This window comes from Myripristis murdjan, chromosome 6, assembly GCF_902150065.1.
Source record: "Myripristis murdjan chromosome 6, fMyrMur1.1, whole genome shotgun sequence".
Taxonomy (NCBI): Eukaryota; Metazoa; Chordata; class Actinopteri; order Holocentriformes; family Holocentridae; genus Myripristis; species Myripristis murdjan.
The window spans coordinates 30,804,292-30,831,224 of NC_043985.1; the positions used below are offsets into that span (position 1 = coordinate 30,804,292).

At 43.5% G+C, this 26,933-nt stretch overlaps 2 protein-coding genes across 5 annotated transcripts in view; both read left to right on the top strand.

Annotated features, from left to right (window-relative positions):
• znf423 (zinc finger protein 423) overlaps positions 1 to 3,106 on the top strand; it is a 224,593-nt gene extending 221,487 nt beyond the window's left edge. For all 4 annotated transcript variants that reach the window (XM_030054191.1, XM_030054194.1, XM_030054192.1 and 1 more), the window contains one exon: positions 2,086 to 3,106. In XM_030054191.1, coding sequence (XP_029910051.1) covers positions 2,086 to 2,115 — 30 coding nt within the window. In that variant the 3' untranslated portion in view covers positions 2,116 to 3,106. The remainder of the gene's footprint in view (positions 1 to 2,085) is intronic.
• An 8,354-nt stretch (positions 3,107 to 11,460) lies between these two features.
• LOC115360996 (transmembrane protein 189) overlaps positions 11,461 to 26,933 on the top strand; it is a 56,262-nt gene continuing 40,789 nt past the window's right edge. Inside the window, exon 1 of the mRNA XM_030054232.1 lies at positions 11,461 to 11,942. Within this exon, the coding sequence (XP_029910092.1) occupies positions 11,783 to 11,942 (160 nt within the window). The 5' untranslated portion in view covers positions 11,461 to 11,782. The remainder of the gene's footprint in view (positions 11,943 to 26,933) is intronic.

Below are 26,933 nucleotides of genomic sequence, written 5' to 3' on the forward strand. Positions count from 1 at the left end.
GATGTGCGGTGCGGCGGGCAGCGGGCGGGCGGGCGCCTTCGGAGAGCGGCGAGTGTGTGGGCGTCTCGGAGGCACGGAGACGCTCTCCGTAAAATATTAATCACAATATCAAAAGACACGAGGGCTTCACAAATCTGAATAAACAAATGGAGGCCGCACCTCCTGTGTGTGTGTGTGTGTGTGTGTGTGTGTGTGTGTGTGTGTGTGTGTGTGTGTGTGTGAGTACAGTGCCCCCCCCCCCCTCCCTGGTAAATGGGTGTTCACTCCGTCTAAACCACACACACACACACACACACACACACACACACATGTATGTATATGGAACAGATGCTGTGTGTTATGTTTAATAGAGCAGTGGCTTTTCTCTCCGTTAAAAAAAAAAAAAAAAAAATCTGTTTCTTTCTTTCTTCTTCTTCTTCTTCTTCTTCTTTCTCAGAAATGATTTATCGGTGTTTTCAGCTGCTTCCGATCACGTCGTGGGGGTTTCTCTCCTCTCCTCTCCTCGTCTCGTCCTCTCTTCTTTGTCGTCTTTCCTCTCCCTCGCCTCGTTGTCGTTTCTCCTCTTCCTCCTGACCTCTCTCTCTCTCTCGTCTTCTCGTCTCGTCTCTGTCCTCTCTCGTCTCATCATCGTCGTCTCCTGACCTCTCGTCTTTTGTCTTGCCGAGTCCTCTCTCTCGTCTCGTTTCGTCTCATCCTGTCTTCTCGTCCTCTCTCTTCCAATTCAATTCAATTCAATGAGCTGTATTGGTGTGACTGTAGTACATGCAATATTGCCAAAGCATTTTTGGACAGACATGTCCTCCTGACCTCTCGTCTTGTCTTCTCTCGTCTCGTTTCGTCTCATCCTGTCTTCTCGTCCTCTCTCTTCCTCCTGACCTCTCGTCTCATCCTCTGCTCGTGTCCTCCCGTCTTGTCGTCTTCTCTCGTCGAGTCTTTTCGGCGTCTCCGGTCTTTGCGGCCTCTCGTTTGGTCCTCTCTCGTCCTGTTTCCTCTTGTCTCTCGTCTCGTCTCGTCTCTCGTCTCTTCTCGTCTCTCGTCTCGTCTCTCGTCTTCCCTCGTCTCCTCTGCTCCTGTCTTCTCTTCTCGTCTCGTCTTGTCTTCTCGTCTCTTCTCTTCTCTTCTCGTCTCGTCTCCTCTGCTCCTGTCTTCTCTTCTCGTCTCGTCTTGTCTTCTCGTCTCTTCTCTTCTCTTCTCGTCTCGTCTCCTCTGCTCCTGTCTTCTCTTCTCTTCTCGTCTCGTCTCCTCTCGTCTCCTCTGCTCCTGTCTTCTCTTCTCTTCTCGTCTCTCGTCTTCCCTCGCCTCCTGTCTTCTCGTCTCTTCTCTTCTCTTCTCGTCTCTTCTCGTCTCGTCTCCTCTGCTCCTGTCTTCTTGTCTCTTCTCTTCTCTTCTCGTCTCCTCTGCTCCTGTCTTCTCGTCTCTTCTCTTCTCGTCTCTTCTCTTCTCGTCTCTCGTCTCCTCTCTTCTCGTCTCCTGTCTTCTCTTCTCGTCTCTCGTCTCCTCTCTTCTCGTCTCTCGTCTCCTCTCTTCTCGTCTCCTGTCTTCTCTTCTCGTCTCTCGTCTCCTCTCTTCTCGTCTCTCGTCTCCTCTCCTCTGCTCCTGTCTTCTTGTCTCTTCTCGTCTCTCCTCTCCTCTCCTCTGCTCCTGTCTTCTTGTCTCTTCTCGTCTCTCCTCTCCTCTCCTCTGCTCCTGTCTTCCCTCGTCTCCTGTCTTCTCTTCTCGTCTCTCTTCTCCTCTCTCCTCGTCTCTCGTCTCCTTTCCTCGTCTCCTCTCGTCTCCTCGTCTCTCTCCTCGTCTCTCGTCTCCTGTCTTCTCCTCTCGTCTCTCGTCTCCTCGTCTCCTGTCTTCTCCTCTCTTCTCGTCTCTCGTCTCCTCGTGTCTCTCGTCTCCGCAGCAGACGGAGCAGGCCTTGCTGTCTGTGCTGTGGGGGGCCGCTGTGTTTCTGCTCTCTTCTGTTCTGCTGTTGGGGGGGGGCAAGTGGAAAGCACTACGCTCACGTAGCCCATTATTTCTCCCATCATGTGTTCTCACTCTCTCCCTCTCCTTCTCTCTCTCCCTCTCTCTCTCTCCCTCTCTCTCTCTCTGCAGAACCACACACTGAGTCAGCACGCGCAGTGAGACCGAGGCCCGGCAGGATCTTTCGGCTCAGCCGGGGCCCCCGACCCGCAGCCGGCAGGGGACCCCCATCTCCACATCACAGCCAATCAAAGTGTCATTTGCTACTCACATGTAAAACTCTAACGATCGCGCCACCGGGCGCGGCTATTAGGAGCAGCGGGGGAAAGGAATATTAATGGGATATGCTATTAAAAAAAGGAAAGGAAAAAGGGGGCGAGAGAAACGGTAAGAGAAGAGATAGATGAAGGAGAGAGAGAGGAGTGAAAAAAGGTATTGTACGTGCAGTATTTTTTATTGTCCCGACACCCCCCGCCCCCCCCCCACACACCTCCTCCCTCCTCCTCCTCCCCCTCTGCTTTCCTCTCCTCCCACCCACCACTCCCCAGGTCATGCGTTTTATTTTTTTTAACAAAGAGAAAAGAAAAAAAGAAAGAAAGCACCCTTTGTTTTGGGGATTTTTTTTATAGATTGTAGGAAAAAAAAGCTTCACTCCCCCCTCGTCCCCTCAGTTGCTTATTGTATTCAACTTCATAGGTGCCAATTTCTTTATTGTTTTTTCTTTCTGCCATATGCGCGCTTATTTTCTTCTTCGTTTTTTCATTTTTTTTTGTACCTTTCATTTCTCGCCGTAAGTAGGTACTCGTGCCGTGTCGTGATTGTTTGTTTGCCAGTCGTAATATTCCTCAGTCCCCCCCCCCACCCCCCCAACTCTCCTTTTTATGATTATTGTTATATATATTTTTTTCCTTTTTGTAATTACTATGAAAAAAGACATCAAACAAAATAAAGTGCAGAAAAGCATACAGATGTTTTTTTTTTTGTTTTTTTTTTCTTGGATTGGGTTTTCCAGTCTCTATGGGGCCTATAATGGTTATTGTAAAAAAATGAATATCATCGATTTCAGTGCGTCTGGTCAATGACTGCTTTTTAAATGTGAATTAACCAGATTGCAATAATCTAGTACAGACAAAAAAAAAAAAAGATAAAACGAATAAATAAATCACAAATAAAGAGACTCTCCGTGTGGTGTGCATTTATTCTGAGGAAAACATGAGATGTTTATGTTACATCAATCAACATAAGTATATTTTCCGTATCAGATTAAAACTGCGGGAATGATGAGCGACATCACCGTGACGCGTTGCTGCTCTCCTGCCGTCCACATTTCATCATGAATCACTAAAATAACGAGGGTTTCAACTCAAATACGATGCTGCTTCTGCACCGGGGGACTCCACAGACCTCGACCTGCGACCCTTTTCGAACCCCGGCCCCACGGTTTGAGCACCCAGACCCAGCCTGCCCGCAGAGACCTTTTCCTCGATCCGGCCTCGTGTCTGCGTTACAGTCAGTCTCTCATCTCCGCTCAGATTTCTCCTCTTAAATGAAATGTTTAACCTGTTTACCTGTTTCCTCCTCTCCTCGCCGTCAGGAAGTGTTTTTAACGTTTGTTTGCACTGCAAAAAGTCCAAATCTTACCAAGATTATTTGTCTTATTTCAAGTAAAAATGTCTTATTTCTAGTCAAAATGTCTCATTACACTTAAAATAAGACATGATCACCTCAGAAATAACTTGTTTTTAGACGGTTTTCACTTGTTTCAAGAGAAAATTCATTGAAACAAGTGAAAATTAGCTTGAAACAAGAAACACATTTTGCCAATGAAACAAGCAAATTTTCACTTGTTCACTTGTGTCACAAGTGAAAATTTGCTTGTTTCATTGGCAAAATGTGTTTCTTGTTTCAAGCTAATTTTCACTTGTTTCAAGTAAAAAAAATAGCTTGAAACAAGTGAAAATTGTCTAAAAACAAGTTACTTCTGAGCTGATCATGTCTTATTTTAAGTGTAGTGAGACATTTTGACTAGAAATTAGACATTTTGACTTGAAATAAGACAAATATTCTTGGTAAGATTTGGACTTTTTGCAGTGTGCTGTCTGAAATTTTGTATTGCTGCTCTCTTGGCCGGGGCTCCCTCAAAAAACAGATCTGGTCATCTCAATGGGACTCACCTGGCTAAATAGAGGTTGAAGAATAATGATAACAATAATAATAATAAGCTTAACTCGGCATGATATGGACCGATTCGTCGGATGTGATGTGACTGTCCCATTGTGCGCTTTATGTGCGAGCGTCTGTTTAAAAGAAAAACGCACAAAGCCACAAACACCGAGGCCACGCCGTCATGAATCTGCAGAGCCAGTGGAGCAGCAGCCGCTTCATCTGCATGTTTACAGGGGTCAGTGTGTGTGTGTGTGTGTGTGTGTCGGTGTGTATCATCAGGGTGTATCAAAGGGGCAGCTTCCCTTACTGCTGTCCACACAGACACACTCCCTCTGACGGCCACCGGCTCCCATGCAGCCGCCCTTTTGTTTGCATCTCTAACTGGCCTCTTGAATCTCATAACGCTGCAGGAAATCACCAGGAGACCACCAGAATCTCCCAGTTTGGGATCAATAAAGTAAATCTATCTATCTAAATCTATCTATCTATCTATCAGAAGAAGAAGAATCTTTTCATCAGTGTTGCACAGATTTTTTTCCCCCCATTTGCATGAATTAAATGATTGTTGTCATCTTCTTTAATAAACTTTACAGGCTGTCTGCATCCAAAAACAATCAATCATCTCATTGACCTGCAGTTTCTTGTATTAGTCGGACAGAGAGATACATGATGAAGGTCCTGGACTGGATTCAGACTCAGAATTAGGAAGGTAGATGCTCTGAGCTTTTGCCAACAAAGACTCCCCCCACTGCAGACTCATGCACCATCAGTAGTAATTAACCTCTTAGGACCTGGCGTACACATATGTGGACATCACATTTTGGGTCATATTACTGTAGTAGTTAATTCTGCTTACCTGGGGCCGTCTGGCCGCGTATGTGGACCCTTACACTACCTACCACTACTTGTTTTATATTTTGTTACAAGCATATGATGCCTTACTGTAGCCGTGACTGTCCAAAGGGGGTAAAAATGTTGTTACTTCGTTTTGTTTTTTTGCACTGTGATATTCAAAACACGTTCAAAAATATGTTTGTATGTGTTATTAATGCAAGACAAAGCAGTCAGGACAAAAACTGCAATGTTCAGGGTGGAAATAAAGACTTTTGCACTCTATTACACAACGGCGACTTTATTGTGTTTTCAGGAAATTGAGAACCAGTGTCCACATATTTGGACATCATTTTTCTCTAAAACTACACCATGTAAAAAAAGGGTCCAATAAGCCAAAATAGAATCATATGCATATCAAACAAGAGCTCGGGTCTTAAGAGGTTAAATAACGAGTCAAGGAGGAAAACCAGTCCTGCAAACACAGTCAGCAGCAAATGTGTCGCTGCCTGTGTCAGACCTCAGACTCCGGTGGCCTCCCTGTCAGATCTTTGTTCATACTGACATAAACTCCTCTGGTTTGACAGGCTGGTTTTCAGGATATAGCGTGATATCCACATGTGATGGTGAGGGAGGCTGAACAAATGAACAGTCTGACAGTCACACGGCTGTAGGAGCTGTTGCGCTGGTGAACAAAAGCCAAAGAAAAAAAGCAGACGCGGCAGAGTTTGTGTTGCAGCATCCGGGTCACAAATCTCAAAACTACGCCGTTTAAAGTCTAAACCGCCACGATGCTGGAAATTAATCAGCTACGACAAAACTGCGTCAAAATAAGACTGAATTCGTGCAGTCTGATCCCTGCCTCAGAGACTTTGGTCTGCTCTGCTGCACCTCCGTCACTCTGAATGTGATGTCATCGTCGTGTTTTGTGTTGCGAGTGATGAGAAAGACATTTTAAAAATCCTATTTGAGCGGCCGGACTGAGACTCATCTGTAAAAATCTGAGTGACGCCTCCGAATGTGATGCGAATCTGATTTGCAAAAAGCTCATTTCACTGCAAAAAGTCCAAATCTTACCAAGATTATTTGTCTTATTTCAAGTCAAAATGTCTTATTTCTAGTCAAAATATCTCATTACGCTTAAAATGAGACATGATCACCTCAGAAATAACTTGTTTTTAGACAATTTTCACTTGTTTCAAGTGAAAATTTACTTGAAACAAGAAACAAATTTTGCCAATGGAACAAGCAAATTTTTACTTGTTCACTTGTGTCACAAGTAAAAATTTGCTTGTTCCATTGGCAGAATTTGTTTCTTGTTTCAAGCAAATTTTAACTTGTTTCAAGTAAATTTTCACTTGAAACAAGTTAAAATTGTCTGAGCTGATCATGTCTTATTTTAAGCGTAATGAGATATTTTGACTAGTAATAAGACATTTTTGACTTGAAATAAGACAAATAATCTTGGTAAGATTTTGACTTTTTGCAGTGTTCATGTGTTGTTGTTTTGTTTTTGTTTTGTTTTTTTTGGTCTGTCCAGACTTTCTAAAATCAATCTGGATACAATCTGGAAATGCCAATAAAATGGATTTATGCTGGCAGTCTGAACGAGGCCTTTGTGCCCCGGTCTGGACGCCGCCTCCCGCCTCAGACTCAGACTCAGCCCTCGCCGCCTGCATGAAGCTCTCGACAAATGACTGCTCCAAAAATACTGTTGAGCACAATTGTTGGCAAAATTGCCCGTGTCCTTCGCCTCAAAACACAGTATCACAGACCCCAGGAATATGCTGCCAGCCCGTCAGCAGTGTCATTATACCTGGGGACTTAATTCACAAGGCGTCTGGATTGATCACACCTTGCTACCAATCCAAGCTGAATATGTTTACTGCTGGAAAGAGACTCACGCTGCTTGTTTGATTCTGCCGGTGTCATGTTCTGTTTTGTGGCTGTTCAATATCTCAGGAAGTAAAATCAAGCCCACTGAGTGTATACAGATATATTTCAAACTTTGAGGCAATTTTGTCCTGTGTGTGTGTGTTTTCAGCTATCCTCAGTTTCATCATGTCATGTCATGTAATCAAGTGCTTCTTCTTTCTGATTTAAAATCAAAGTTTCATCATCCGTAATGCATCGGTTTAGTCTCCTCGCGGCAGGAGTCATGAAACACATTCAGACCCCCTGCACGACGCGCTCACAGCTGTCTCCGCTTTCCCATCTTGGAGAGAAAAAAAAAAAAAAAAAGATACAAGGTTTTAATTTGCACGGTTTTTACTCATTGCATTTGAATGGTTTCCATCCAAAATGCCACGTATCCTTTTTTGGAAAATAAAGCTGTGTTCCCGGTGTCGACGGGTTGAAGGTTTGATCACATCCACGGCAGCCGTTTTCCATCCGCGGGCCTCAGGACTCAGAGCGCCGCTGGTTTTCTCCCCAGCAGCTTGATAATTGCAGTTAATTGCATTCACCTTGCGTCCCATGTGTAAATCAGATCCTGATTAGATGGCTAGAATGAGAAGCAGCGGGAGTCCCGGTCCCGAGGACAGGAGCGAGAGCCGCTGAGGGTTACTGGGTTTTCACAGAAAGTCTCGAACAAAAAGAAGTCAGTGACGCTCCAGCAGGACTTTCCATGCACATTAAACCAGGAGGAATGAGTCGTCACTTCATTTGTTGGTTAATTACGTTCAAAAGGTGGAAAACTCTTTTTGGAACACAGTTTTCTGGTTACTCATCGTTTACGGTTCATTTGAATAGATTTTAGGTGTGATCACATCACTTACGTTAAGATCCACTCAAATTAAAATAGTTTTTTTTCTGTTTTTAATGTGTTTTGCCAGAAAATCTGCCATTAAAATGTTGTGTTCTATGTGCTCTGCTCACCATAGAGCACTGTTTTTGCCTCATGGCGTTCAAAAAGCTGCTTCCTGTCGCAGCAGAAATCAGGATTGATGCAGGATGTTTACTGCTCTGTTACGTCACAGACCGATAACCAATCACACACTGCAAAAACTCAAAATCTTACCAAGATTATTTGTCTTATTTCAAGTCCAAAATGTCTTATTTCTAGTCAAAATATCTCATTACACTTAAAATAAGACATGATCACCTCAGAAGTAACTTGTTTTTAGACAATTGTCTCTTGTTTCAAGTGAAAATTTGCTTGAAACAAGTGAAAATTAGTTTCTTGTTTCTAGCTAATTTTCACTTATTTCAAGTGAATTTTCACTTTTTCCACTGGCAAATTTTGCCAATGAAACAAGCAAATTTTCACTTGTTTCAAGCAAATTTTCACTTGAAACAAGTGAAAATTGTCTAAAAACAAGTTACTTCTGAGGTGATCATGTCTTATTTTAAGTGTAATGAGATATTTTGACTAGAAATAAGACATTTTTGACTTGAAATAAGACAAATAATCTTGGTAAGATTTTGCGTTTTTGCAGTGCAGCCTCAGTATGGCACCATGTATTTGCACATTTCAAATCTTGACCAAATCTTACGACATGATATCAATCATGATTTCATTTTCATTTGCAAAAAGTAACTTTGACCTGTTAACCAACATAATAGGTGCAGACCAAGTCCACTTGATGGGTTTCTGCACAGTTTTATCTTCTTTTTCTTCTTCTTCTTCCCTGGAATCGGTTTCTGGATGAGCTGAGCTGCAGGGGGGGTGGGTGGAGATTTGATTAGAGGCTGGGGGCTATTTGCATCTGCGTTGCCAAATAGGAGTTATTAAGCGATTGTACCAGAGCCTTACAATGATCAGATTTATGAGAAAATTATCATGCAAGACAAAGAGAAACCAAGGATGCAAATGGAATTTCACACACACACAAAAAAACAGAATTAATGTGAGAAACAAGCTTGTTTGACGCTCACATCGCAACTCCAGCCAGAGACAACAACCACAGGAGAGGAGAGAAGGTTTCATTTGCTCACGTGGCCTGTGGGAGAGCGCCGTGCTCGCCGGAGAGCAGGCCAGGCGGAGGTGAGAGCCACGTGAAAAAAATAACAACAACAAATGTCACCCAAAATAAGACCAAACAGGTTTAAACATTATTTTTTCAGCCATGAGAAATGAAGTGACAGTGCCAGTTTTGAAACAACAAAAAAGATGCAACATCACAACATGAGGATGTATTTCCCCTTATTAAAAGTACAGCTTGACACTTGCAGTCGGTGTCCGTTTGGACTCTTATGAGAAACCGTTTATTGAATTTGTCAGTAACTTGACAACACATCACCACTGATTCTTTTTTTTTTTTTTTTTTGAATCAATGTCATATCACAGTGAATTAAATCTGATTCTGACAGCACGTTTCCATTCGTCTCTGATGTCCTGCACTCCAGAATCTGAACTCACCACCGCCGTCTTGTCAATAAATCACCTTTATAGTAAATGGTTTGAAATTTGAACTTGTATTGTAAATGGACTGCATTTCTATAGCGTTTCTCTAGCTTACTAAGCACTCAAAGCGCCTCACATTCACACACTGACGGCAGAGGCGAACCATTGCAAGGTGCCAAGCTGTCCATCAGGAGCAGTTAGGGGTTCAGCGTCTTGCTCAAGGACACTTCAACACACTCTGGAGGAGCTGGGGATTGAACCAGGAACCCACTCTGCCTCTTGAGACACCCTGGTGTTGCTTCCAGAGGAGCTCGGCTGCCTCTGGCCCCCCTCTCAGTTTGAACTTTGATTCCTGTTCTAAAAGGCTTGTTAGGATGGACTTGTTTTTTTTTTTCTTTTTTTTTTTCGTAGTGCACCACCTTCTGTTTCAGCAGCGTCCATGTGTTTGGGCAGCTGAGGCCGACCGGGCTGAGACCAAGCTCCTCCTGCCTGCCAGAAGGCCGCCAGGTCGGTATCTGTTCCCAGAAAGCAGCCATCTGAACGGCCAGATAGGAGCTTCACTGGAGGGAACCGTGGAAAGCATCCATTACCCGGCACAAAGTCAGTGTGTGCGCGGCTTTGTGCGACTTTACAAGCAGCTCGGAGCGGGCAGAGCCACCCGGGGAGGCGTTTAAAGGGAGGGATGTAAAGTTCAGCAGGTTTTGTGTCTATTTGTGTGTCCAACAAAGCCCCAGTCTGGTCACACACTGCACACACACACACACACTGCACACACACCATGTCTGTCAGTTCATATTTATGAGATATGTTCATGTCTCTATTTTCTGCCAGATGAGTGAATATAGACACCAACTTCCTGCTTATATTTGAGTTTAAGGGCTTGTAGTGGAAATTACTTGCACTGTAAGTGAGGAGAAAAAAAATGGTTACATCACCTGTTTCTTCTTTCTGTGCAATATTTCAAAAAATATGGGTGAAATCAAACTAATTAGAAAGGCTGCTCAGGGTCCCAGGACACACAGCGAGCTCAACACTGCTGCTCCAGTGTGATTATTACTTCTAAATGTATAATAACAAATATTCGTTTATGTCTCACATGTTATTTCATTGCCTTTGTCTTAATCCTCTATTGACAAAGACGGATTTAAATGAGAATAGATTAGAGAATAGATGATAGAAACAGGGACCTATTGACCTTATTTTATAGTATGTTATTAATTATATTTTTTGTATTATTTTACTTTTTTGTTTTAAATCCACTATGTACATTTTTCATCTACAGTAGCTTCTTTTGGTTTTACTCCAGCTGAAAAGTGAGGCCAACCCAATGTAAATGCATAACCAGCAGAAAATATTAAAACTAAATGCAAATGGAAGGCAGAGAGGCATAAACAACAGCCAAAAACAAACAAATAAACAAACAGGGTTTTGCATTTAGCAAGTGAGAAGTTCAAGTGCCAGTTCCGGCGAACGTAAATTAAAGAGCTGACACTCGTGTGGGGCACAAGCTTGTGCTGCCTTCAGGTGCCACCGAAACAGCTCGAGAAAAATAGTACTGCTCGTGAACGCCTCAGTAAAGTAACGTACAGTATCGCCTCAGTAATAATGGAAAAGCTGGGATTTTCTCCTGAAATCTGAGTTGCGAGATGTGATGTTACGTTTAGGGGCACAACTTATGTTTTTTTAAACTTTAATTATATGACTGACGTGAATTTTTTCGCTTCTTGGAATAGCTTGGTGCGAGAAAAATTACAAAATAAATCTACTTGTTATTAACAGATGTAGTTACAGAGTGTGCTGTGTTGTTATCTCAGACCAAAACCTACGACAGGGCGCATTTTGGTACGTTTTAACACTGGAAAGCGGGATTTACGAAGAACAGTGAAGGCAGCACAGTTGAATAAGGCTTCTTGGGTGTTTTTGTGTCCGCAGGTTGAAACTCTGTACCGGGAAATAAAAAGCAGCGCTGCTGTGTCTGATGGCTGCAGACGGAAGAACAGCCACAGTTGTGTTTCTGTTTGCAGTTTAACTTTTTTTAATCATAACATGAGTCGGTAAACGGTCCCGAACTGGATGCACAAATCCCCGTTTTGTGAAGCTGAACATAAAGCCGTGTGGTCCGGCGCTGTGTGTGTGTGTGTGAGTGTGTGAGTGAGTGTGTGTGCGTTTCTGCACGTAAACATCTGCGCAGTTGTCCTTCCACGTTGACAGCGGCAGCGGTTCATAACCGGAGCCGTGACGCCGTCAGCCCCGTTAAATAGGTCTGTGTGTCAGCTGTGTTGTATTTCCGGGTGGCGCGACGCTGCTCCGGTACATCACAGCTAGCGACGCGCGTCCGAGCCGCCCTCCCTCACCGACACACAACAACAACACGCACCGGGCGACGCACCGACAGGCACGGCGCTCCTGAACCGAGCGGTTCGGTGTTGGATGTGTCAGAGCTGAAGGCGGACCGGGGGTTAGCAGGGCGGCCAGCGGGGACGAGCTATGGCGGCGGCGCTTCTCTCCGAGACCGAGATCAGGCACCGGTCCATGGCGGAGGAGGATCCGAACGGCAACGAGCACGGGGCGGCTGCCCGCAGCGCGGCGCCTCGCTGGGGACCGCAGCACGCCGGGGCCCGACAGCTGGCCCGGCTCTACTCTCCCGGTGAGCACCGGCTTGTTGTTAACGCTGCTGCCGCTGTTGTCACGGCTTTGTCGGTGACGGGGCTGGAGAGGTGAGACATGCCGTCACCACAGGCCTAAATGACAGTGAAGCATCACACCTGATGGGCGCAGGGATGATGATGATGATGATGATGATGATGATGATGATGATGATGCCTGTTAAGCTGCTGCTAACAAGTTGGCTATGAGCTAACTGAGCAGTGAGGTTTCCTGTAACTACCAGCCGGCACAGCCCGTGTGCTTCTCATTACCTACAGCACAACCTGTCATTTACTATGAAGGAGTGCATGAGGCTGCATGAGGCGCTGACCGGCTGCACACCCTGCTGCAGGAACCAGCTGACAGTGGCAGGCACAGGCAGCATGTGGTGGAGCCTGTTCCCCCACTTTGGGCCTGCTCACTCTGCACATTTGCATCCAAACCTGAAGGCCAAATCTATCCAAACCTACATGTGAATGTATTAATGTATTAATCATTGCAGTCAAATGCATAGGTGAGATTTTTTATTTATTTATTTTTTATTTTTTTGCCTCTGAAAGCATTGGTGATAGACATTTTCAGACGCAAGTGAAGGGCGATTGTTGCCTTCAGTGCAAGGTTTGGGATTTTCAAATAGGGCAAAAATCAATGCGTGTGACACAGCAGTAACTCGGGTCGGAGCAGATTTTAAGGCAGGGGTGTCAAACTGGTGCCATGGAGGGCCGAGAGGCTGCAGGTTTTCATTCCAACCGAAAACTCCACCAGGTGATTTCACTGATTGGTTCCTCCTCTCTGCTTGAAGGTGAGGTGATCAGTGAAATCACCTGATGGAGGTTTCGGTTGGAATGAAAACCTGCAGCCTCTCGGCCCTCCATGGCACCAGTTTGACACCCCTGTTTTAAGGGCTTCGATAAAAAGGCTCTGGTCGCAGATGTTGGCAAAATCACCTGCGGCCTCTTGCACCAGCGTTCAGCTTCCTGTGCAACACGTGCAACATGGAGGGAGAGAACATTTCACCCATCAGCCGCGTGACCTTCCTCCACTTCTTTCCCCCGTCGTCTCTTACCTCGTTTTTCTGTTTTCTCTTCACCTTCATCCTCTGTTTGCGTCTGTCAGTCTCCTTTCTAGCTCAGCGATCAAAAACATCACAAAAGCAGAGGAGCTGTATATTTTTAGGCCTGCTGTATATCTCCGAGCTTTAGCCTCTGTTCTTTGGCAGGTGTGTTGTTCTTTGCTGCCGCGTGACGTCGCGGCGCCCGTCTGTCCGGCGTTTTGTTCTAACATTTTTAAAACCTGTTTTTTAAAATGAGCCGTTTGAATGCCGAAGACGTGCTGGATGCAGGGCAGGCTTTGCAGATGCAGTGTGCCGCGGCCCTGAACTAACAGACCTGTCTCACCAGTTGTGCATCACGCTGGCCTGGGCCACGATTTGCTGACCATCTGCTCGACGTTTGCACTTCACTGAGCATTTTAATTGCCTCTAGTTGGGCCACGTTTGGCCACTCGTTTACGCTTCTTGAAATAGGAATGGCGATCAGAATAAGGTTTGCTTTGCTGCAGGGCTGCAACTGACGATCATGTTCTTTAGCGACAGGGCTATTGATTATTTTTTTGGCTCATCAGTTAATCATTTAATCAAAAAATGCCCATCCTAAGTTAGCACGGCCTGAAGAGATGTCATCAAATTGCTTCCTTAGTCTGAACCGGAAAGCCAAAAAAACCCTTAACCCTTATAAGGTATTCGGGTCTGTGGGACCTGTTTTCACAAACAACAAACATATGTATTGTTTATATTACTTGCAATTGGGATGAAGTAAAAAAACTGCTGAGTATTTTAACAAAAAAAGGTTTGATTATGTTGAATTAAAAGCCCCAATTTGCAATGGGTCCACCAGATCCATCAGGACTCCCTGTGTAACAAAAAAAAACCGAATACCATATAAGGGTTAAGTATTAATTTTATAATAACATAAATGGAGAAAAGTAGGCAAATCATAGCATCTTAATGAAGCTGTAACCAGCAACACGGCAAACAGCAAGTGTTTTGTGTTTTTTTATCGCATAAATGAATAAGACAGCTGTTTATCAAAATGATGGCCTCTTTCTCTGTCGACCTACTCAATCGATTAATCCTGTTATGACTCGTCATTATTAGTTGTCATTTGCTTTGCCTTTGTAAGACTGTCACTAATCATTTTAGCATTACTTTGCTGTTTTCACTGTATTTTGAAATTCACGAAGGCGTAAAACATGATATATTTACCTGCAGCTCCTCACAAAATGAATGCATGTCGGTGCAGAAGTCACCAAACCCATGACTCTTACTTTTTTTTCCTCTTAAACTTAAAAAAAAAAAAAAAAAGTTTTCATTCAGCCCTTTCGACCGCGCAGGCCGGTGCAAGAACAGGTCGTCCGCCGCCGCCGCAGCAGCTGATTGGAGCGCAGGTGCTATTTTTAGCCGCTATGAATAACGGAGTCACCTTCGCCGTTAATGGAATTGGATCTTCTGTTTTATTCAGTGCCATTACATTAGTGAGATAATGATCTGGACTCTGATCTTCTGTGTCTGTCTATTCTACTGCCAGGCAACACTCACACACTCACACACACACACACACACACACATGCATGCAGAAGGGCTTGCATGCACTCACACAACACCTGTCAAACATATGTTGTTGCTGTTGATTATTTTGCTTAATTAAACTTGGATGCGAGCTAATGGAGAGAGAGAGAGAGAGAGAATCAGCAACTGTATGTTCACATTTAGTCGAAGGTGCACGTTCATGCACCTTCAACTTGAACGTGATTTAAGTGAACGTCCTTGCGTTTTTTTGAAGAAGATAAAGCGCCGCCGCTGCATCGCTGTGGCGCAGACAAAATATTTGGAGCCACACACTGTAGGTTCGAAAACGCAAACAGGGGAAAAAAGAAGTCGTCATCGTCTGCTCCCGGGGCTGTAGACCTGCAGCCGCCACGAAAAAATAAAAACCCACTGACATCAGCAGCCGTGGCTACGGGGAGGAAGACGCTCCGGACCGCCTAACAGCTGACGGCTGAGGTTTGGTTGCCGTGACTTTGAAATTCAGCCTTTCCTGCCCGTGCGCGGTGGAACCTCGTGTTGCTGTGTCATGCAGAAGTGGAAACTCACCAAGAAGATGTGAGATGCTGTCGTCATGCCAACAGGATATGTAGCGGTTAGGGCTGCAGCATCAAGAAGCTTGCAGGTTAATGAATCAGTTAATTTAACACCGTGACACGGAGCGATCTTCACCATGTCTGCTTTTACTTTTCATACTTAATCACATCCTGCTCACATCCTGCGTGTGCTCCAGTTGAAGTTTGAGTGCAGGACTTTTTACGGGGGTGTTTTTCCGTTATGGGACGGCTACTTTTAAAAGATTTCCGTGCTTTTTCCACCTGTGGCGTGCTCATACAGGAGCCTAAGAGAGCAGATATCAGCTGATTGCACCGTGTGGCGCGACTCGATCGACCTGCTTCCTTTCAGATTCGGTGGTTTCCAACAGCTGATGAGGTTTTATTGCACAAGAATAAAACAACCGTCAGCTGCTGAAGCGTTTCTCTGCTTTTACACACAAGACATTCGAACGGTTCGACGTGCAGGAGAGTGAAATTAGTCAAAGTTCACGGCCCAGTTTGGCACCAGCGTTTGCCCCAGAAAGGTTTGCATGTTAGTGCGACTGCAGCTGTTTGACCGTGTCACACTGAAACTGTCCCCTGGCAGTAAATAACCAGCGTCTCTGTGTGTGTGTGTGTGTGTGTGTGTGTGAGGCATGGTGGCAGCTGCTGTTGGTGAGGTGGAAAACCTCTGAAACACCAGAATAAATGGTCGCTGCAACTTTTATTCTGGTGTTTCAGATGACGGAGACGTACGCGAACGCATCAGCTCGGTGTCGACGGGCGCTGGATCCAGTTTGGTGCCTTCAGCTGCAAATTACCAAGCGTTTATGCATCATTACACTTTATACGCTCAGGTTGGCTGGTCTGTTCTGACCACACGTAGGCAAGCATTGGCTCTTTTATTTACAAGGCAATTTTAGGATTGTTGGCGTCATCTTTAGTGCATTTATTTTCCCAAATGGTCCCACCAGTTACAGGGGTTATTTTTTTTTGCATTCTGTTCCTCCTGCTCGTGCTGAACTTGAGGAAAGTCTTCGAACAACATGCATTTCCAAGCTTGATCACTGACTTTGAGAAGGATCACTCGCCTTTGCATCGGTTAGATCCTTTTTATTGATGTATGCCGCACATGGGTACACGTTGAGAATCGTGCACTTTGTATGTTTCTGTGTTTGAACTCGTGTTTTTCGTCTCCAAACTTCACACGCCGCTGCTCCTCTTGGCCAGAACTCCTTTTAAAGAGGTTTTTTTTTTCCAATCCCAAAATGATGGATGAATAAAGAAATACACTGCAAAAACGCAAAATCTTACCAAGATTATTTGTCTTATTTCAAGTCAAAAATCTCTTATTCCTAGTCAAAATATCTCATTACACTTAAAATAAGACATGATCAGCTCAGAAGTAAATTGTTTTTAGACAATTGTCTCTTGTTTCAAGTGAAAATTTGCTTGAAACAAGTGAAAATTTGCTTGTTTCATTGGCAAACTTTGCCAGTGGAAAAAGTGAAAATTCACTTGAAATAAGTGAAAATTAGCTAGAAACAAGAAACTAATTTTGCCAATGAAACAAGCAAATTTTCACTTGAAACAAGAGACAATTGTCTAAAAACAAGTCACTTCTGAGGTGATCATGTCTTAGTTTAAGTGTAATGAGATATTTTGACTTGAAATAAGACATTTTGACTTGAAATAAGACGAATAATCTTGGTAAGATTTTGAGTTTTTGCAGTGTAAAGCAGCAGCTCCTGTCCGTCTGCTCGCTGGGACTCGGTTCAAGTCCCACCCGGTGACCCCGGTGTTGTCTCTCCTCATCACTCCAGTCTGCTCTGTAGTTAAAGCAGTGACACAGCGCTAATGAATGTGTAACTACGCACACAGCTCGAGTTGCACTGAATATTTTAACTTTGTGTACGTCTCGTACGCCACGACACCGCTTTGCACCGCAGACATCCGCCGCGCGTGCATCACTTTGCACTTTGAGAGCTAAAGCCGCTTCACACCAACCGGCCCGGGAGGAAATCTCCATATGTCGGAGGAGATTTGGACATATGAGCCTCTGGAGCTCATCCTGGACGGGTGGCGGATGAACGTGTGGATAAGTGAAGGAGAGAGCGACAGACACACACAAACAGATCGTTAACGTATTAAGTCAAAAGGATGCTGATGGGGGCTGGCGTCCGCTTTCGCCAGGCTGTTGCGGCCGACCGAGCGCGGCGCTGATTGACGGTTAAGAGGATCACGCGTGCATTTGGGGTCCTGCCGCTTTATCCCCTCTCACTTAGCAGCCGCGGGGCTTAGTTAGCACGCCGACCCGGGGTAAAAATAACCCGGGCGAGGCCGCGGGACTCGGCCAGCGCTCAGAGGCGGCACAGATGGGTTTCAGTGTCTGTGAACTCCTGACCAGTTCACTGTCATCAAGGAGAGTGAAGTTTCTATTTGCTCATGGGGTCTGGGACGGTGTCTGTCTGAGCAAGAACCGCCTCGCTCAAGGCAGATTTGGCTGTTAGAGGCAAAGATTTGACTCCTGATTTTCATTCATAGATTTTCTGGCAACAAGAAAAAGCATTGGCACAAGTTTCAGTGTTGATAGACCTTGTCAATCAATCATAGCCAAATGCAACAGTCATATAAACATATTGTTAAAATTTATTAAGACACCTAAGACTTTAAATTGTGGTGGTTTTGAATGCTTTGCTACCACGTGGCCTTGTGGGAATAAAGAGAACGACACAGGCTTCAGTTCTGGTTAAAGGAAGCTCTTCTTACTTAAATCTTTAATTTTTATAGCAAAAAAATTACAGTGACAGATGATCCAACATGGCGGACATAACAAACAGGCCGACTGTTCTCAGCGGCTGCAGGCAGGCCAGAGGTGTGATGCGTGTGGCCAGGCTTTATTTTGCTGGGGCCCGTAGAGGTCCACAGACCCAACTTTGAGAACCACTGCCTTAAAGGTTAGGCTGACGACCTGTGTGAGAAAACTTTGGTCCAGAAAACAAACAAGTGGGTTCTCTTTTTCTTGCGTTTTTGCCTCAGCAGAGTTAGATATCCGTTAGCAGACTCAGATTTTACTTCATCATAAAGGTTTGGCTGCACAGGAATCATTTTCAGACTTTAGCAGTGGATAAATAGTGATTAGTGTAGATGACTATTGGGGAGTCTTTGTATATTTTTAATAAATAAATATGATTATGCACTGAGGCTCTGATCCAAACAAAATGCACTGAGAAAAAAACCCCGCTCCTCCAGATTGCTGCGGCCGTGATCCCATTTGTTAAAATTCAGTTTGGGGGTCAAATCAAACGACCAATCACCTCAAGGAAGCGGCACGATCTCAGTCTCGGGCGCATGCACGTGCACTGCTGTCGTGCACACTCATCGTAATAAAACCTCCGCCTAGACTTCCTTAGCCACAGTAATTTAACTCAACTTTCCGAAGCGACGGCTCGCCAGGTCCGACTTCCTCACTGCATCGACGTCGGATGTTTGAGCTGAAATATTTTTTTAAATTAAAATCCACCCAACCTGAAAAGTGACATACACAAGCTTTAACATATTGGACAAAAATAGTGATTTAATTGGCTGAATAAACCCGTGTTTCTGTATGTTCTTTCATCTATTATCCAATTTTTAGAAATCACATATAGTCATATAATATATTATTTTACTTTATCTGATTTTATTTTAACTGATCTTATCTTATTTTATCGTGTTATCCTACTGTGGTTTTTTTACCTTTTTATTCTGCTTTTGTTGTGTTATCTTGTGGTGTTTTATCTTGCTGTGCAGCACTTTGGAAAACCTTGTGTTTGTTAAAATTGTGCGATATAAATGGATTGGATTGGATATAATGTTAACAATGAATATTTTATTTTCCTCTTTCTTTTTCCAATAAAATAATCTTGTCAGGGAAAGTGGATTGCAGTGACGCCTCGTGGTCTGCTTTTCAGAAACAGGGGAAAAAACGCCTGATTTCTCTGATTTAAGTGCATCAATTCCCATTTATGTTTGCTTTGGTCTGCCAGTGACGGACGACGGCAGCTGTCAGTCAAATTTGGCGTCAGACTTTTTCAGCGGCTTGGAAAAATCAGTGCATCCTGGGGTAAAAGCTGTGTTTTTTTAGTCTTGTCTATGCTTCCTGTCCTTAATCATTGAGAAGAAGAAACTGCTCGTGTATGAATAGATTTTTTTTTTTTTCCACCAGACAAAATTTTAAGATGACTTATCAGCGTCTCTCATTTAAACCGAGGAGCGCAGCGGGTCGCAAGTGGAAGACATGCTCAGGAACGCTAACAATGCCACCGAGCCATTTTATGGAAAGCTTAAGGACGGAAATGTTTCCCACATGCTGGCTGGGATCTGTTAAAGAAAAATAAACAGCTGAAATTCAGCATGTCAAAGCGTCCGTTTAAGGGGGAGCGCCACGCTGTTCCGCGCCTACGTGTTCGGGTCCGAGCCGGGCGCCGGCGGGAGGTAAATCTAAATAGCAGTTTGGCTTGTTAGAGTTTGGAGAAGTTTGATGAGGCGTTGGCGAAGCTCCGCGGGGCCAAACATGGGCTCATTACCGCAAAGCTAAGATGGACAAACAGCTGGAAACTTCTCCCTCTCCCTCTGTTCCTGCGTCTCTCCATTTCTCTCTATCCATCCCCTCGTCTCTCCTCGTCCCTCCCATATGTCTGAAGTGTCACGGTCCGCTGGCCGCCTCGCTGCTCTCCTTCCCTTTTCCTTCCGCCTCTCCTTTCCTTTTTCGCTTTCTTTTGTCTTTCGGCCTCCTCTCCTCTCCTTAAAATGCACTTTCTCTTCTGCTTTCCGCGTTTTTGCCAGACGTCTCGCCCGGGTCACATGAGCAGCGTTTATCTGTGTGTGTGTGTCTCTGCACTTGTCTGTGTGAAGGTTGATGGTGTGTGTGTGTGTGTGTGTGTGTGTGATCCTGTTACCCTGGAGGATCTGGTATCAGAGCCTGTGAGCGATCTGAGGAGCGATAGTGATCTTCCACCTGCTTCTGCTCGTCTCAGTCTGAACGCGCCTGCTGACTCACATATAGGACGGCTTCCATTAAACACACCTAAACACACACACACACACACACACACACACACACACTAACAGAGAGCAATCAAGACTGCAGTGTAGGAGCTTCTCCAGGTGCCCCGTACTTACAGGTGTGATATTATTAAAATGTGTTCATGGTAAATGAAGTGATGTTTGTGCAGCCTCCCCCTCTGTGCTTTAGCTGATCTCAGTGCAGATCAGATTCTGGTCAGTGAACGGTGGAAAGAAGCTTTCATAATCTCAGAAGAGCCGACGTAAAATCACTTTTAGACTTAACAACGTGTAGGATTTATAAAAAATCCTCCTAAATGACCGAACACACTCTCACTACCTGACCGAGCAGCGATGACACTGGACATGTGAGAGGTGACACATTAATGTGAAAAGTGTAGATTAATCATTTTGGCTTAAGAAAAGCTTAAAAAAATAAATGTCTCTAAATACAGAAGGAGGATAGTGATGCAGCTCATAGACATGAAGCTTTTTCTTTTTTTTTTTTTTTTTGGTCCACCTGGAGTGCATCTTTTCCCCTTAAAAAAAGAAGAAACTGCATCATATATTGCATTATAATAAAGCCAATCCTACTGCTTGACTCCATTGTGTTCACACAGAACCAAATTAATAGGTGCAGTTTGCTCGGTTAATTACGAAAACAAACACCAGGGCTCCAGATGAAATGCAAAGCTCTTGATAAATGTCCTCAGTGCAGCCGTGTTAAATATTAAAACATGAATCACATTTCTCAGCACAAGTTCCCTAAAACTTCTGGCCTCTCAATTCTGAGAATGTTCTCCGTTTTAATATAATGTAAGAGTTTCTTTGACATTCGGATTATTTATTTATTTATTTTTTAATACCAAGCCAGCCAGGCACTCAGCTGGAACATTGATTTTATTTTTTTATTTTTTTTTTTTCCAAGTCGAGTCGGGAACGCCACAGGCTGACGATCACTGCGTTTTCCACCGGCTGGGACTCTGTTAGCAGCAACAACAGCAGCAGTGGGGCAAGGTCATCTGAGACTGAGTACGACTGAGGGGTCAATATCAAAATATAAATTTAACATCAAGTATCACACTGATGTATGATCCTGGCACTGAAAACGTCTCTGTTTCTTTGTGCATATGCAACGATACTGGTGTGATCCACATGCACACAAACATAAAGATATTAACATCAAAGCACCAAACTGTTACATTTAAATAAATAGTAACACTTTACAATCAGAGTACAACAATTAATGTTAGTTAATGCCGTAATAAACATGAAGTAACAGGTAATAAACATGAAGTAACAGGTAACTAACCGTTAACTAATGTGTCTAAGAATCATGTACTAATGCTGTTCATGCTAAGGTGTTAATTTATATGTTATTTAAGGGTTATTGTAGATATTATTAACATTAGTAAATGCCATAATAATCATTAACTAACAGTTAATTAACCATTACGGCATTAAGTAATGTTAACTAACATTAATTGTTGTACTCTTATTGTAAAGTGTTACCAAATAAACCTTTGGGACACTCGTTCACGTCATTATGATTTAAAGCTGCTGCAGCGTTTTTCATCAGCCACGCTTCACACCTCACGGCTCATTTCCTCGTCTGATAATTCCACGACTTCCTCAAACGTTTTTTTTTCCTCTCGTTTTTCTTTGCACGAGTGCCAAAAACAACCCGGAGGTGTTCGTGTGAAGCCGAGTTTAACTGACCACCAGGAGGAGGAGACAAATCACCCACAATATACGGTCTTGACAAAGTCTTTATCAGAGTCCAATGAAACTGGATCGATCGCGCTTCGTTTCCTCAGTCAGAAATCAGCTGTTTCGTGTTTCCCCTCTGGGAGCAGCAGGAGGCTGCAGAGTCTGTGCAGCTGACAGGGAAACCTCTGCAGTCGGAGAGATCGGAGGCACGAAGCTCAAAGTCTCGTCTGAGCGGGACTTTTCTCTCCAAACCAGTTCACAAAGTTTGAGGATTTTACAATTTTAAATTTCAATCTGATCTGAGGCAGAACATCTCGTCACGTGCGCCTGAGAGCGGCTGCAGGATCGATGCAGGATCGGTGTTATAATATAATATATAATATATATATTTTTGGACAGCATATTGCGACATACTGTCGCCCCCTAAAAACCCAAATTCACCCTCGGCCAGGTTGTGACATGGTTACATCTAAAGTTCAAGGAAATCCACTTTTAAAAAGACCAAAAAAAAAAAAAAAAAAAATGAAGTTCAATAAATACATGATGTTTCCAAAGTCAGTGAGTTCAGATTAAATGATCAAATGATTAAAGTGTGATGTGTTAAATAATTGTGACCTTAATATTGACTGATATGATTTTTACCATAATTCAGCAGCCCTACAGCCATAATTAAAGAAAAGCACATTCAATTATTTAATTAATCAAACTGCAAAAGGGGTTCAGACATGCCAGATAAATTAAAAATTTTTCGAAATAGTTTTTCTCTGTCGTCCGCCGACAAAGACGAGGCTGCAGGAACCTCGACTCTGAAGGAGTGACTGACCTGAGCTCAGCGCCTGTGGCTGGAAACTCACAAGTGACACCACACACACACACACACACACACACACACACACACACACAGATCTGAACTGTTGGCCCCAAGGTCAGGAAGGTCAGAGGTCAGACCCATCCGAGCGTGTGCGCTGGGCCGTGCGAGTCACCTGGGCTGCACCGAGCTTTGACCTGTGTGTGTGTGTGTGTGTGTGTGTGTGTGAGATAAGTGTATGTCAGCGCCCTGGTTTGTGCATTATTGAGGAGGAAAGGCAGGTTTCCGACGCTCTGTCTCTTTACATTTGACCGCTCTCTGTCAGAAAAGTCCGACCTCATGTTTGTGATGTCCATTTCCTTTTTAACCAAAAAACAAACAAAAAAAAAAAAAAAACAAAAGAAGCTGCATTTTGCTTTGATGTGTTTTTTTCCAAATGAAATCAACACTGACTTTTCATCGAGCTCACACGGAAATGATTTTAGATGCATTTCAGTGTGAACTCGTCTCGTCTTAGTCATGGAAAATAAGGTCACTGATGAACATTTTTTTCGTTGAGGAACTTCTCCATCTTGCAGGTTTTTTTTTCCTGCCAACCCTTTTTCCTGGGCAAAGTGTCACTTCCTGTTGTGAGTGCGACGCCGGCGGCTCTGACCCTGAAACTGCCGGATGATTTTTTGAAATCAGTGGAAGAACTGACTGCAACAAACTCCAACAAACCGTCCCAGTTTTAAATCGAGTCCAGAGTCTGGAGTCTGGAGCCTGATGAGCTCACAGGTGAGGCAGCAGAGGGCTGTACTATGAAGCAGGTTTAGTGGGTTAGCGAGGTATGTTGAGTCTAAAGCCAGGCTTTCCTGTATCACGAAGGTGGCTCTCTTTTAACCCGGCTAGATCACCATGGTAACTTATGTTTATCTCATAACCTGGTCCCGACTCATAACCTGATACCAACCAGGTTATGAGCTAAGTTTAACCGCCCGGCTATAAAAGCGGCGCTATCTCACCCAGGTGAAATCACAAAGTCATTTTTTTCTTTTTTAAACTCCTTATATTATAACGGTGACTGTCACGGCATCCGAAGGTTATTGGACGGGAGCAGCCAGTGGTGATTCAAACGCACTCCAAACGCCACTTATTCCCATTTAGAAAAAAAAAAAAAAGATTTAACAAAAAAGGAGCAAACAAACATCAACAGAAATGGCTCCATAATTCTAGTTCAACTTCAAATGTAACGAACAAATTATCTGAAACTACTGACAAGGAGCTCAAAGCAGCATAAATAGTGGTCAAAATTGTCATGTAACCATGGTAACCAACCGACACTGCTAGACTCACCCACATACACCTTCAGTCACCTGACTTAACCTCAAGCTTTACCTCCAATTCCTAGGCAACACTCCTATAAAGCTACTGAAGTTACATATTTCTAAACTAAAATTCATAATACTGAATGAATTGCAGCAGTTATTTAAAATGGCTATAACAGTGACAGAATCCCCAACCTTTGTGCTTCCTTTGAAATTAATCGCCAGCTCTCCTCTCTCGCCTTATCTGTGGCCACAGTGTTGCTCTTAGCGTTAATTTTATTTTTAAAAATGTTCATAGCTTTCCATGAGGACAAGCTGCTCCTCTTGTGTGAAATATGCAGCCCGTGAACGGTCCATTTTTTTTGTGTGTGTGTGTGTGTACTTTGTTTTATTTGCTGCCTCGTGTGTTTTTGCAGCAGTGGAACACAGGACAGCCAATCGGCGTCGTGCAAAAATGTGTTAATGTCAGTCTGTGAGGGACTTTGTATGAAATTCTCCTAAAAGTGCATCTAATAAGCGACTCAAAATAATTTCAACATTCAAAAATTCCCTTTCAGATTTATCAAAATGTCATAGGAACAATGCACTTATTTAACACACCGCACTAAAATGTAGATTTCATAGCATCATATGAAAACAAAGTGCATAAATGGCTCCCACCGCAGAGCTGCAGCCAAAGATTTTTTTTTTTCAGTGAATCTTCAAATTTACAAAATGTCACAAATAAAGAAAATGCTCGATCTGACCAGCAGCCAAAAAAAAAAAAATCCCCAAACTATTAATTTTGTAATATTTGAACAAAAAAAAAAAAAGACAATCTTATCATCTTATAATCTTTGCACTGCAAAAACTCAAAATCCTACCAAGAAGTGAAAATTTGCTTGTTTCATTGGCAAAATTTGTTTTTTGTTTCAAGCTAATTTTTACTTATTTCAAGTGAATTTTCCCTTGAAAAAAGTGAAAATTGTCTAAAAACAAGTTACTTCTGAGGTGATCATGTCTTATTTTAAGTGTAATGAGATATTTTGACTAGAAATAAGACATTTTTGACTTGAAATAAGACAAATAATCTCGGTAAGACTTTGCGTTTTTGCAGTGTGTGAAGCTGTAAACAGCAATGTTTTTTTTTTTTTTTTTTTTTTACCCTATTAAATGACTAAAACTTTAAATGATCAAAGCTAGAATCCGTTAATATTCTGTCCATTTAATAATTAATTGAATTAGTTGACTAATTGTTTTTTGTTGGCGATGTCTTTCTTCTTTCTCTGTTGCTAAAGTTTGAGTTTCTGGTCTTTGAAGGCTGGTCGTCATCGAGCAGAGCAGCGTTAAAGCTTCAATCAGCTGATGAGTCCAAACTTAATTTCCACAACGAAACTAATATTTGATTCAACAGCGTCAATTTGTGGATTGTCAGAAATATCTGTGTCACGAGGAAAATTCACTGATGGTTCATTTGAGATTACTCAGCCGACAGAATGAACTGTGTCATTGTGAGAATCGATGAACGGCTTCAGTCATTTGCTGGTTTCTGCTTCACTAAAATTATCATCATTTTTCTCTCGTCACTTTTATAAAATGTTAGTTTTTTTTAGCTGCTCAGACCAGGGAAGCGTTTTGAAGACGTCACTGTGAGCTCTGATCACGTGTGATGATTTTTCATGTTTTACACTAAATGATTAATTGATGACATAGAAAAACAATAATCAGTGGATTAACTGACAGTGAAAATAAGCATCGATCCTTCTGAACATGACACGTCTGACTGAAGGAGACACAAAGAATAAAACTGGTTTGGATTTCCAGAGCTGGACATTTAGATTTTTACTGCAGAAACACAAACAAACACAGACAAAGATAATACACAACACACACACACACACACACACACACACACACACACACACACACACAAACAATAGTGTGTGTGGCTCTGGGCGAGCCTTCCAGGCAGGATTTTCCTATTGACCTTGACCATCACTACAGCAGAGCTGGGAATGCTGTGCATTTTCAGAGATGAGCTGAGTGTGTGTGTGTGTGTGTGTGTGTGTGTGTGTGTGTGTGTGTGTGTGTGTGTGTGTGATTATCCTTATGAGGGCCACAGATGAATATGGTGGTAGCTAAAAGCCCAGGAGATGAGGGGATGTCACACACTTGCGCACACAGACACACACACACACACACACACACACACACACACACACAGTAGATCTGTCCATCCTTTTTTCTGCCTCCACAGGAGAGTGAGGCTGGAGCAGGGCCTACTTACACTGACTCTCCTGTGGGTTAAAATCTAGCTGTGTGTGTGTGTGTGTGCCCGCAAACATACATCTGTTTGTGTGTGTGTGTGTGTGTGTGTGTGTGTGTGTGTTGCCTGCCATTGTGTCGGTATGCCATTATTGAATCTCATTTGCTACATTCCTCTCTTTGTTGCTGTTGAATCTTCAGGGTAATGGATTTATTAAGTTTGTCTGGCAGGAGAGTGTGTGTGTGTGTGTGTGTGTGTGTGTGTACACGCACGTGCACGTTTGTTCACGCCCATAAAGACATACATATTGTGCTTGTGTGTGTGTGTATCAATTCTTCATCTGTGGTATGTACTTTGCGTTGATGTTGGTTTTGTGTGTACGTGTGTGTGTGTGTGTGTGTGTGTGTGTTTGCTCGCTTGCCTGTGTTGTGTATCATTACTGTGTGTGTGTGTGTGTGTGTGTGTGCGTGCACGCATGTGTGTGTCCCAGGTTGTGCGGTCCACTGAGATCAGATGAAAGGAAAGAGGCCTGTGACTGATCCACTCCTCCTGAACAAGGGAATTCGACCTCCCCTCTCTCTCTCTCTCTCTCTCTCTCTCTCTCTCTCTCTCTCTCTCTCTCTCTCTCTCTGCCTCTTTCTTACCTCAAATATATCTGTAACTGTCTCTCTCTCTCCCCTCTCTCTCTCTCTCTCTTTCTCTGTCATTCTCATTTTCTCTCTGAGCATGTGACCCACT